This window comes from Rhinolophus sinicus, linkage group LG03, assembly GCF_036562045.2.
Source record: "Rhinolophus sinicus isolate RSC01 linkage group LG03, ASM3656204v1, whole genome shotgun sequence".
Lineage (NCBI taxonomy): Eukaryota > Metazoa > Chordata > Mammalia > Chiroptera > Rhinolophidae > Rhinolophus > Rhinolophus sinicus.
This window is the reverse complement of record NC_133753.1, coordinates 139,991,928-140,005,832: the sequence shown is the minus strand read 5'-3', so window position 1 is coordinate 140,005,832 and position 13,905 is coordinate 139,991,928. Positions and strand designations below refer to the sequence as shown.

General features: G+C 35.9%; 1 protein-coding gene across 1 annotated transcript in view; it reads left to right on the top strand.

Moving 5' to 3' along the window:
* ADGRV1 (adhesion G protein-coupled receptor V1) overlaps nt 1–13,905 on the top strand; it is a 503,501-nt gene that overhangs the window by 485,687 nt on the left and 3,909 nt on the right. Inside the window, exons 88-89 of the mRNA XM_019734240.2 lie at nt 7,827–8,018; nt 10,392–10,569. Coding sequence (XP_019589799.2) covers nt 7,827–8,018; nt 10,392–10,569 — 370 coding nt within the window. The remainder of the gene's footprint in view (nt 1–7,826; nt 8,019–10,391; nt 10,570–13,905) is intronic.

Here is a 13,905-nt window from a genome sequence, read left to right as displayed (position 1 = left end):
TGATAAAAACCTACACAGAACTGTTGTTTCTAGGGATTACAACATTTAAAATAGACCATCTATCTAAGCCCAAATCTTGAAAGTGAATGCCTGCTACCCAGATAAGTTAGGCATAGACAATTCTGAAGCCAGCGGACTAAGCCAACTGAACTCTTATTGACTCTACTAGTTCTAAATAGATAGCGTCCCTTAAATTAGTAAGAAATTTTAGAATAATTTGATATAACCTGTGATGAACACTAGGTAATTACCTATCTCGCCCAAATATTTTTAAAAGCATTTGAGTAATAATTGTTCCCACAGATTTCTAAGTATCTCAATCATGCTGACTAACCAATGGCTGTCAACATGAAGTCACCTGTTTCCTTTCTCCGTATTTAATGCACACACTAGATTGTGATTCTTATTATAAAAAAGAACATTAATAAAAGCAACTTAAAGTATGAAAAATAAAAACAGTTAAAAATATTTCGTTGTTATGAAAGGTGAAATTCCTACTTTTCACATACTTGAAAAAATGTACAAATGCAAAAATATTGTATTTGCCTTTTCAAATCTGTCCTTGGCATGAAATCCATTGTCTTTGCTGCTAAGTCACTGGTGATGCAAAATATCAATAGATCAGCAGCCCAAGAGTAGTGCGAAGCCAGAAACAGAAATCACGGAGACTTTGCAAGGGTGTCTGCCAAGGGAAAGCAAAAGCAGAAAACTGAAACCCTTTAAGGAGAAGAAGCCACAAGGACCAGCAGCAATATGTAAACCCAGGCCCAGTGGAGAAGCCAGGCACAGCCAGGTACTGGGGACTCAGTACCAAATACGACCCCACCAGAGGTTGCACAAACCGAGAAGAGCAAAGACCCAACCAGGAGTGGATGCTTCATTCTTCCATGAGAGTCTTGGCACATGTAACATGTGAAACAAAAAGACTAAGCCAAAACAAAATTTTATTGAGCAACTACTGAATTACCTAACTCTAGGAAGAGAATTAGAGGACTAAAACCAACAAATACCTCAGACTCATGTCTGTCCTCACACCATCCTACTCTCTCCCACTGATGAAATTTTAAAACCTTAATCTCTTATTTAACAAATATTTCTTAAGCTCCTCCTGTATGCCAGGGACCAAGCTATAAACGAAAAAATACAACAGTGAACTGGACATAGTCTCATGCTTTCTAGGTTTTACAGTTTAATGGAAGATAATTCTTTTTTTGATTCCAAATTTGTAATTTTTGAGCTGAAGAAAGCCTAATTTTAATGAAGATTTCATTCCTCTAAGTCTCTTATGCTGCATGGTTTTGTGCACTTTCTTAGGCAATCTAAAAGATAGGTGGTTTTGATTAGTCCACTTATATGATTCCACAGTGTATTTATTTCTTAACTATTTTTCGCAACAAAATTAACATATACCTGGAGATTTTGAAATTGCACATTTCCCCTATGTCTCCAAAAACATGCCTATTATTTAATAATATTTGTTTCAAAGTTTTAAAAATATAGAAAAGAAAAACAACAATCATGAATGGTCCATGTGTCCATGTTCCCATTATATAGAACCGATCATTACTAATATACTGACAAATTTGCTTGGAGTTTTTTTGTTTTGTTAAATCATTTATTTTGGAGGAAAAAAAAGATAAATATTTATTATAAAGAATTGAGACAGAAGTAAAACTATAAAGGTTAAAAACTTTTAAAATCATTTTAAACTTAATTCTTAAGTAATCCTCATTAATATTAGGTGACCATAATGGAAACAATGATGGCCAGGAATTTTCCAAATTCGACAGCACAAACCATAGATTCAAAAGCTTAGAGAACCTCAAGGAAAAAAAAAAGAAAAAAAAATATATATACATATATATACACACACACCTATGCATGTTATAATCAGACTCTTAAAAATTTTAAATATGAAATCATGAGGGCAGCTTGGAGAATTGAAGGGAACATTTTATAAAAGAAAATAATGATAAAAATTAACACTATTCTCATAGAAACTCTGGAAACCAAAAGATAATGGAATTACATCTTTCAAGTCCCCCAATAAACAAAAACCAGAACCTGTTAATCTAGAATTCTGTATCCAGTGAAAATATTTCTCTAAAATGAAGGTGGAATAAAGATATTTTCATGCAGACAAAAGCTGAAACAATATATTTCCGACAAATCTGAACTACAAGAAATGCTAAGCAGTTATTCAGGCTAAAGGAAAAGGAAAATGATATGAGAGAAACCCAATTCTATAGAAAGGAATGAAAAACACAAGAGTGAGCCAATAAGGCATTAAATATAAAGGAACATTTAAAGAATATATTCTTACATTATACATCTCCATGTGATTAGGCCTCCTTAAAAACCATTGACTGTTTTTAAAGTAAAAATAATAATACTAAGTGAACATCTTTGCATTCATCTTTCTAGGCATACTAAATCTGATTGGATGCCTAAATATAAATAACTTTTAAATATGTAATCATATTATGGTTGCTATAATATACAAAATTTAATTTCAGTTTACTTAAATTTGCCACAAGAAAAACTAAAATGGGAGAGAAATAATTGTTAAATTTCAAAGACATGCTTCTACATCACAAAAGCTATTCTTACCACAGGAGAGATAAAAGGTCTCTCTTAAATTAAGAAATTATAAATAAATTAAAGGAATGCAATTACTAGTTTTTATCACATAGGTATTTCAGTTTTATAGTATCAATTGACTACTTGCTAAAAAAGATGATAAAGTCATCAATACTCAGACCTCCTCCCATTTCCACTCTTCCCAACTTCAGTTTGTGTGGGGTTTTTTTTTGTTTGTTTGTTTGTTTTAATATTATGCTTTTTACATTGTCTAGACATTTGACATTTACATTTGACCTTGTAACTATAATTCTCAGAACTTTTTTCAATTTTGGCTCTGTATCTAAATATATAGTTACAGGTCCTTTTACATGGTCCTTTTGCCATCTTCATCACTGAATTCTGTTATTTCCTCTCTATGGGAAATTCATATCCTTATTGGTTATATTTTATTATCATGTAGTTTGGGGTTTTTCCCCACCAAGATGATCCATGGATGCTGATTTGCCAGCATGTTTTTTTTAATTCTGTTTTTTTAATGTTTGATAATTTCAATTGCTATATTGGCTGGGTATAATATTCTTGGACCACTTTTCCCTCAGAACTTAATAGATATGAGTATTGCTCTATTATCTTTTAACACCAAAAGTTGATTTAAAACAGTCTCAATATATCCTAAAATTTACCGTTTATTAAGAGATTGGGGTGTTAAAGAACTTATATTCAAAATTTCCCTGCTACATAGTATTTCACTTGCAAACCTTGATTCAGTTATTTTTGTATTTTTCAGGAAACATTTCCTAGATTAACCTTTTTTATCTTTAATTATCATCAGTTACATTAGTTGGATTCCCTATTTCAAGGATTGCAATTACCAATCCTTGAGTATTTTTCTTACCTATTAGCTTCTTTAATTCTTTTAATCCCTCTGTCTTTTTCATCTTAATTTGCTGGAATTTTATATTAGCCAAGTATCTCCCTTTATTTTCATTCTGAGTCATGATATTCCTCATCCATAGTCAGTTCCAACTACTGATAGCACAGTTGTTCATCAACAGTCTTGATATAGAGTGGGATATGTGGTGTCTGAAAGACAAATCCCTCATTGCTTATAGATCTCTAGCTTTTTATTCCTCAAATATTAATGTGCTGGCACCACTATAAAATTTAATATCTAGACTGATTCAATTCTTTGTGTTTTTATGGTAGGCTAGGCATTATCACCTGCAAGTTTTTATCATATATCATTGGTCAAAACTCTGCCAGGATCTAAAATAAATACTAGAAACAGGCCATATGGAGTCAATGTGTCAGGTTACTCAACACATTTAGCTCAGGGTTGCTGAGAGGTCTTGCTATATAGATGTGTTAACGCTCATTGGTGGAGGATGTAGTATGAAGTCTGTCACACTAGCAAATTGGATGTGAACACAGGATAGCATTCAGAATGAAGGAAAAATAAATCATGAACTCATGATTCACTTTATTTAGAGACAAGTAATATTAAAGGAATGGACCAAGGCAGCTGTTAAATCATTTCAGTTAATTCATTTGATATTGTAACCACTTTTCTGTAACCTGAAGGAATTACAGCATGGGAGAGGCAAGGACAAAGAGGATTGCTGACTAAGACATCTTGCTTGCTGTTACAGTTTGAATACCTGGGTTTTATTCTCTTCTGAGGTCTTGTTACAAGTCCTACAAAGCTTAACTGCTCCTAGTTGAGGGCTGTTTCTTAGTTCTCAGAGGGGATACTCGGGTTTCAAATGGGTTCTCCAAATCAGTTTAAAGCCCTGAGACTTCACTTCCTTCAGAGACAGGCAGTTCAATCAGCTTCTCATCGGCCACCACTACTTGGTTAAATTTGTTAAATGGCAATGTTAATCCTTTCTCACCTCATATGGAACTGATGGAAATTATTGAGATAATCAGCCAAAATCTCCTGTACTTACTTTGCTCCTTGATGATATTGAAAACATTTATTAACTCTTCTAGACCACAGTGCTCTCATTTGTGTCTCACTGAATGTTTAGTAATAAGTTTAAATTCCTGAATTAAAAGAAACACAAAATTGGCCATAGTGGGTATGGTCAATCCAGATCCAATCTAAGTAAAGACTTTTGAAAGCATTTTTCATTATTTTGGTAGGTAGGAGATCCAACTAATCAAAACACCAATGCTCAAAAAGAACTCCCTTCTCTGTAAGTCTTCACTAGGTAAAGAATAAGAACAGATGGATTATATATGTCCTGATTTTGAAACAGTTAACCTGTTATTTTGTAGGATATTGTCTTTGTGAGCAACTTGAGAGAAGGAGCCAAACATTTTATCCTTGCATCTCAGTGCCTGGCAGTGCACACAGTGGGTAGTCAGCATATTGGATTGAATAATTGAGATTCTAGAGTCTCTCTTAAAATTCTTTTACAGACCAATGTACAACGAGAGCCTGACATTTAATATTCAGTGTTTGGAATAGGGAGTTGTTTTTACTCTGAGGTCAGAAACCTCCACAGTTGAGTACTTTGGATAATGAAGGTCCCTTTCTAAATTTGCCCTGCCTGGGCTGGACACAGGCGAATGTCATACAATCTGCATTTAAACATTCTTTTCTTTCCATTTTAACATTGTTTATATTTCCTGGGACACATCTAAAAGATTCAGAGTATTTACTGTATATGTAAATAGTCTTTTAATAAAAACAAAAAAAACATGCAGTTTTCACATGCAAGTTATTTTCAGCAGTCAGTTCCTTTCCTGAAGCACAAAAGGCTAGATATAAAAACATACAAGAGAGAATGTGCTGTTTTAACAAATGGGTCCTTAGAGATGGATTTTAAAGCCTGGTTTTTGTTTCTGATCTAGCTTTTACCCTATCACTTTGTAACACTTAGAGAAATCCTCAAATAAATCAGTGACATTCCCACAAATTTTAAGGCTGACAGTTTTAATTTTTTTCCTGTTTTGTCTGTTGCTGTGGCCAATGTAATTAGGTCATACTCATGTGAAAAATTACTTGTACGAGAAAAAATTTGGATGTGTATGTGTGTTTTAAGGAACATTTGTTTCTGCTAATGTTCACAACATCATTTACACATGAAAATAATTCACTTACCCTACATAATTTAGAATATTAATGTTTCCAAAAAACAAAATGACCAAATTGAAAAGGAAGTAAATGTTTCTGTTATTAAATGGTTAGAGTAATTACATTTAAAAATATTTTTAGCAGATAAACCACTTATTTTAAAACATGTTTGTTAATTATGTGGACTGGATGACAACTCAAGAAGGGGTCATTCCAGCAGAAAGAGAGAAAGGCCTAATTTGTAACAGTATTCCAGAAATGGCAACAGAGATCAAATGCTAGCAACTTACTTTCATACAGTCCTCTAATTTCATTTTATATTAAAAGTTGGTTGTAATTCTTATGCTTTGTGTATTTTCTAGTAGACTTTTTCCTGTTTATACCAGCAGATATAAGTTTCAAGCTCACAAGTATATTATTTATTTTATTGCTTCTACACTCCTAGAAGTGTTAGGAACTATGGGAGAATGCAAACTACACAGTCTAAAGATACTTATTTGTGTTTTATGAAAAATCTTTAACTCCTTTAAGAGGAAAGTTGAGTGTCTTGTGTTCCTTTTTGTCAATTAATTTAAGAATGTTAGTAACTCAGGAGATTCTTATTTGCTTCCAAAATTTAAATACCAGGATTAACAGACACACGAGGCATAATTTAACATATTTTATTGGCTGTAAAGGTCAAAATTAACAAGCTTTATAGAAGCACCATTAGATGGATACAGTAGGTCCCTTGTAGAAATCATGAAGGAAAGCAGTGTAGGCACTGTTGGGAGTACAAATACAAAAGTGAGTTGCTATCTGTTATGGAAGCAGAGCAATTGTCAAGAATTTGACTAGATTGCAAAAGAATTTAAAGGGCCAGCAGAGCTTTACGAATGCGCAAGATAGTTTTATTGTTCTTATGTAATATTTACTGAGCAGCAAGGCATGCTAAATATTAAGCAATCCACAGAATTCCTCTGTGTCCCTACCCAGTGATTTTATTTCCAAATGAGATAAGTAGGTGAGATATATAAACAAAATCAGAAGGCTTAATTAGTGCTGCCCATCCAGAAGCCTACAAGGTGGTTTTAGACCTTTAGTACCTCACTTGAACCGTTGCTAAGAAAAAAAAAAGAGAGAGAGAAAGAATAAGTGAGATCTGGTAAAACACAGTAATTTTCTAGAAGGCAAGAGGATTCGCTTTCTAAAACAGAATGTACATAATCAAATAAGCTTCTTCAATTCTGTTTTTGTGTATTAGTAGGGCTATATTTCAGTTATTTATTTTTTTATTTTTTTTAAACATTTTATTGGGGAAGGGGAACAGGACTTTATTGGGGAACAGTGTGTACTTCCAGGCCTTTTTTCCAAGTCAAGTTGTTGTCCTTTCAATCTTAGTTGTGGAGGGTGCCATTCAGCTTCAAGTTGTTGTCCTTTCAGTCTTAGTTGTGGAGAGCACAGCTCAGCTCCAAGTCCAGTTGTCGTTTTCTAGTTACAGGGGGCACAGCCCACCATCCCTCGCGGGAGTCAAACCGGCAACCTTGTGATTGAGAGGACGCATTCCAACCAACTGAGCCATCCCGTAGCTCAGCGGCAGCTCAGCTCAAGGTGCCGTTTTCAATCTTAGTTGCAGGGGGCGCTGCCCACCATCCCTTGCAGGACTCGAGGAATTGAACTGGCAACCTTGTGGTTGAGAGCGTGCTCCAACCAACTGAGCCATCCTGGAGGCACCTCAGCTCAAGGTGCCGTATTCAATCTTAGTTGCAGGGGGCGCTGCCCACCATCCCTTGCGGGACTCGAGGAGTTGAACCGGCAACCTTGTGGTTGAGAGCCCACTGGCCCATGTGGGAATTGAACCGGCAGCCTTTGGAGTTAGGATCATGGAGCTCTAACAGCCTTAGCCACCAGGCCGACCCCAGTTACTTGTGTTTTAACCAAGGGGAAAAAAAATGATTTGTTAGTGAGAGGGCAGTTTTCCCAAATGACATGATAGAACATTTTCATGACATTCAGAAATTTACAGTGGCCTCTTGCTAGAATTCTAACATGTTCTGTAATTCCCAGCTTTGGGTAGAATTTCCAGAACACCTATAGAAAACTGGTGTGCTTACAAGGATGTTTATGCTTCAGCTATGTAACACGAGTTCCTTTAACATGTTAGTGTTCTTTTCTTCTGCAGGGACTTTATGTTTTTGTGGTCTATTTCATTCTACACAACCAGACGTGTTGCCCCATGAAGGCCAGTTACACAGTGGAAATGAATGGGCATCCAGGACCCAGTACAGCCTTCTTCACACCCGGGAGCGGAATGCCTACTGCCGGAGGGGAAATCAGCAAGTCCACCCAGAATCTTATCAGTGCTATGGAGGAGGTGCCTGCCCTTGCCCTGTCTCTGTCTCTGTCTCCGTCTCTGTCTCTATCTCTGTCTCTGTCTGTCTCTCTTCCATATAAGGTCTTTCTGCCTCATTAAGAGTACAAGTTAAGTGGTGCTACGTGACTTCTAAGTCCTTTTCCTACTGACGTCCTCTGACCTATGGTATTTGATTTGCTTACTGTGGTAGTATGCCTGTTATTGCATTCATTTTCTTCTCTGCCCTGTGACCTCTGCTAACCAGCAGTTTGTATGGGAATCAGACAGAGTATACTTTGTCATCTCTTTCTTCAAAATCTTCTGAATTTCACATGACAGTGACTGAATCTACTTCAGGAATGGTTTTTCCTAAAACAAATGTTTAGGTTTTCTTCCTAAACTGTTCTTCCTACTGTTCTTCCTAAAAATACTTACACAGCTCTCTTCCTTCACCCATTGCAACTCACTACTTCAATCCCAGCAAACAGTCAGTGACCAGAAAATAGGCCGAAACTCTTTTTAATTCAAATACCATAAAACATTTTAGAACAAAAGCTTGGAAGAGTGCTTCAACAGCACTACTAGGAAATCTATAGAGGATGTCCTCTGTAAAATCTACCTCCCATTGCTTTCTGCATTCTGTGCATATCATATTGGTTTCCTGTGTCTAAATCACATTACCACCAACCTGTCAGTAATGCCACCATAGCACTGGGACCATTGCTCAGATTTTAAAACATACCAGCAGACATTTATTCAGGAAGAGGTGATATGCAGGTCCCTGACAATTTCTACAGCACCCAAGATGTGCTTGTCGACCATTCCTTACATAGCTTATTCTACCCTCTATGTATTAAATAGCCAAGGGGGACAGTACTTGTGTTTGCATCCTGAAATATGTCAGGAAATCAAAGTGTATCAGTATGAAAAGGAAATAGCTTATAGGTACATATGTAGGTAGATAGGTAAGTAGGTCGGTAGGTAGATAATCTACCTGCTCAGTGATATTCTTTTCGCTTCCATGTTAATATAGAAAGTAATTTTATTCATGTCAGGTTAACATTAAGACAAGTGATCAAAATCAAGTGCAATATTTAAAAATCGGGATATGTCTGTAGTACCCATAAATGTTTAGAAATCTAGTACCATTTCTATATCCCAAAAGTTCTTAAAACTGAATTATTTTCACATCGAATTTAATAATAATGGAAACAGAATTTTTTAGGATCGGTAATTCGGGAGTGAATCTTAAAAAAAGATATTGTTTTTGTCTTTTTTATAGGTTCCTCAATTTAGCATTTGCCTGGATCTGAACTATTCAATGCAATAGCCATTAGCAATGTGTGGCAATTTAAGTTTCAACTAAAACTAAATAACATTAAAAATTCCATTCATCAGTCACCCTGGCCACATTCAAGTGCTCAATAGCCTCATGTGTCTGGCACCTACCATAATGGAAAATGTAGATGTAAAATATTTGTATGATCACAGAAAGTTGTATTGAACAGTGCTGGTCTAGATGTTCAACTTTTTAGTGAAATTTTTTAAGGTTTGTCTTCTCTCTCAAGTTTATTTCTACAATCATCAGGTCACTTCTCAGTTGAAGCATCCCTGCCGTGGCTCAGGAAACCTTGTATTGGGAGGCAGCAGCTGTGACAGTTCAATTCCTGGGCCTGGGCCACTACTTGAATGTTCATTTGGGGTGTTGTGCAGTGGCATACCCTAAAGTGTGCTCTACATTCCTCAGAGGCTTAAATTGGCCTTGATCCAGCTATCAATGAGGGCCTGTCAGAGGCATTCTAGAAAGCTATGCAGAGAAGGGAAAACATTAGGAAAGGAAGGATTAAGGGGTTGTTTACCAGTAACCAAGAAGGAAGTGAATATATTTCATTATTTCAGGATAGAACTATCTTTTTAATCATTTAATTTTTAAAAAGGAAGAGTTTAGAATGCTGTCAGAGGACCTTCCCCTGCCCCCCCCATTCAGTATGTCCTTATAGACAGCTATATTTAAAATTCCATGTTGTATCTCAGATTAAAGATTAGCAGGGTTCTTCTCCAGTTCTTATATTTTTAACAGTTATCTTTGCAAACATCCTACCGAAAACTAAAATGTATTGATTGGGTTAAAAAGTAATTTCCTTTCCCCACACATGATACCATAGAAATCTACAAGTAATTGTAATGGAGCAGTCATTCAGAATCATCAGATTAGATTGTCTCATCGTGAAACATAACTTCTCTAAGGAACAAAGGTACAATTAAAGGTCGTAATTCTAAATAATCCACAAGCCTTTCACTTGTTCTGTGTAATGAAATGCAGAGATAAATTGTTTATACAGATTTCAAAGTTCATATTATGGTTTCCTTTTCTGCCCACCCCAACCCAAAAAGGTACCACCTGACTGGGAGAGAGGATCCTTCCAACAAGCCAGTCAGGCCAGTCCTGACTTAAAGCCAAGTCCACAAAATGGCGCCACATTCCCTTCCTCTGGAGGTTACGGCCAGGGGTCACTAATAGCTGATGAAGAGTCCCAGGAGTTTGATGACTTGATATTTGCATTAAAAACTGGTATGTATGAACCCACAAACTACATTAGAAATAGTCACTATTGATATGCTACACTTTATATCTTCTTCCCATGAAGTTGCAGAAGTAGAATCAGTCACCCTCAGCACATCTTGATTCTCATGACCCATCCTAATCCCAGCCTAACTCTAGGATATTTTGTTCTTGGCACCAAATGTAACACAACCTAAAAATAATTTTCAATTTGCTTTTAGGAAAAAGGCATACTCTAACTAAATGTAAATATCTCTGTCCTGGAATCTTTCTAGAACACCAGGATACTATTTAGACAAATTCAGTGTCATAAGACAATCTGGAAGGGATTTCACTAAGAGTTTTGCCTCTGATCTGCCAAAGAGACCTTCTTATGGAGTATCTTTAAGCAGAAAGTTTCAAAGGCAAACATAATGAGCCTTGTGCAGTTCTATAGTTTTCAAAGAGCCATCACATATAGTATTTCTTTGGCTCTTCCTATAAGTTCAACCCCATTTAACCTGTTACGAATGGATAGTTGTTTTCAAGTCAGATATGCAGTTTTTTCTTTTTTTTTTTCTTCCTTGGAAAAATGTTGAACTGTCACTGAAGTTATAAAAATTTCAGTGAACTTTTTATTTTTAGATATACAACCAAGCGAGAAGATATGTCCATGTTCAGATGAACCTATTGAAATTGAAATAATTATTCAAAAAGACTATATATATATATCCCTATTTCACAACAGTACTTTGCATTTGGTAAAGCTTTTGTAGATAATTGTTGGAGAACAAATGAGTGAATGAATATGAAACTTAGAGTTTGCTTGGAGGAAACATTCTAAGTTTCCTTAAAATTCCCACAAACATGACGTAAGGAAGAGTAAAGTAAGTAGTGGAAAGAGTTAGTAATTTTCTTGAGGAGATCAAGGATTTTTTTCAAAGCCCTCTCAGTTGTTTCTTGAAAAATGTGGAGGTTTTAAATAGGCAAAGAATGGAGGAAGGGCATTGCAGACTGAGTGAATAGAATTGCCAAAGCCCAGGGGTTAAGGGTGTGTGGCCTGCTTGCAGAGAACACGCACTGCTGTAGGGCTGAGGTGGAGGGTCAGTGGACCTACCCACTGGGAGAAAGGCCTGAAAAGTAGTTTACCTGTATTGTTTAAAATTTATTGTAGTTCCCCAACTGGGTTTCAGGGAACACTCTCCTTGAGATATTCATAGACATCCTGAATAGGACTATTCCCTGACTGAGTATATTTGGGAAACTATATTCAGATTTGGACATACTGATCAGTAGGCCTGGTGGCTCTGAAATATTTAGGTTTGAAGCATCTTAAGCAAAGAGTCACAATTCACATTTGCATCTTAGCCCTGGCTTAAAGAAACCCACTTCAATCAATTTAACCAGGCATTTCCAGAACACATTTAGTGATAGATTCATTTGGGAGAGCAGAACACTTACAGATATTTTGCATGTTAAAATGCTCTTAAGGTGCCGTGCTAAGGCATGGGATTTTTATAGAAACTTCTGAGCCATGAAGATTTTTTGAGGAGAGGAATGGCATGTTCCTACTGGTTTTTGAGGCAAAATAACTCTTACAAAAGTATGAAGAATAAATTCAGAAGCAAAACCAGAAAGGCTGGGATGAGAGGTTAGTACAATTGTCCAAGGGAATAAGGTTCAGGCCTCAGATTTGGGGAGTGGACATTTAAAAAAAAAAAAAGATGAACACAGAAGGAACACTGAGGGAACACTGAGAGAACAGTTGGCAAGGGCTCATGCTTCTCACCAGGTGACTAAGGAATTGTATAAAGAACATTTGTTCATGTATTTTTATTTGCAAGGGAAAACTGATGAGTTCATATTTGTACATACTGATCATTAGTCCTGGTAGCTCTTAAATATTCAAGTTTGAAGGCTCTTAGGCGAGGAATCAGGGTTGGAGGTATTGATTTAAATGCATCAGTGCAGAGAATTATATTTGAAGCTATGTGGATGAGTACATTTGATCTGGGGGAGTGGAAGGAAAGAGAAGGAAAGAAGACATGTGAGGAAGGGAGGGGTGAAGGAGGAAGAGAATGCTAGAGAAAGGAGGGGAAACAAGAACATCCTAGATAATTTCTACATTTAAAAAGTGAATAGAAGAAGGTTCCAGGGAGGAAATCATAGCATGGTGAGAAAGAGAACTAAAAAGAGAAAAGAGTTTCACAAAGGAGGGAATGTACAACTGCATAAAATGCTCATTGGCATTAGGACTAAAAAAGGGGCTTTCAGGTTACAAATTATTCTCAGGGAAGATTATGTTCCCAGCTCTGCAAAGTGGTAGTTGGGGATGTTAAGACACTGGAAGCATAAAATGAATTCTTGCAGCATAATTAAATTAGATATGGGTCCTATATATATAACAAGTACTAAAAGCATTCAGTTCAGGAATGTGTGGAATGACTTCCTTATAGATTGAGTTTAGTATTCCTTAGAGTTCACTAAACTCATTAGGAAATAAATACCTTAAAAGACCAAAATAACAGTCTCTAACATTGGTTCACTCTATTATTTTTAGATAAAGTACTATAATAATCAAGCACCATCCCCTCGACACTTTCTATCAGAGAATATGGTCAAACCAAAGGAGCAGGCCACATGCCATTCCATCCACAGCAGAATTTACAGTTGACACACAGGCAAGATTTGGCCCAACAGGGTGTTTTGTTTGACCCATGTAGTACTTTAGCATTTTTTGAGCCAAAATTAAAAAATTTGGAGATATCCATAAAAATCTAGAATTTCTTTCTTTTTTTTTTTTTTTTTTCCCAGTCTAGCAACAGAGTGCTTAAAATCTAGCACAACACTGCTTGATTGGAGTTGAGTAATGGCTGCCTCTTTACGGAACATGAGCTCTTTGGTTTGTCCAGTGCTCACCAGACCTGTGTTACTGGTTTATGCTACCTTCCCTGTCCTTATGACATTTGAATTTACAAACCTTGATCTATCTCAGGTCCACCTTAGCTATGGGCGGCTCTAAGTGAAGTTGATCTTCTAAGTCTTCTTCGTTTGAACCCCTAAATAACTTTGAAAAGCTATGTAACCCTTTGAATATGTTTCAATAAAACATTTTCATCCTAAGTTCAAACATAGTATCAAATAATGTAATTCCCACTGTATTGTAAATTTTAATTTTTAAAATAAAAATTTTACAATATACTTTTAAACTCATTCAAAGGACTCTAAATTCCATAGCAAATAAATACCACTGTTATTCATTTCATTTTAAAAGTATGTTTTAAAGATACCACATAATTTTATCTTCCACCACAGAATTTTATCTTAATGTATTTTATGCTTGAAATTCATTTCATCTTCACCCAC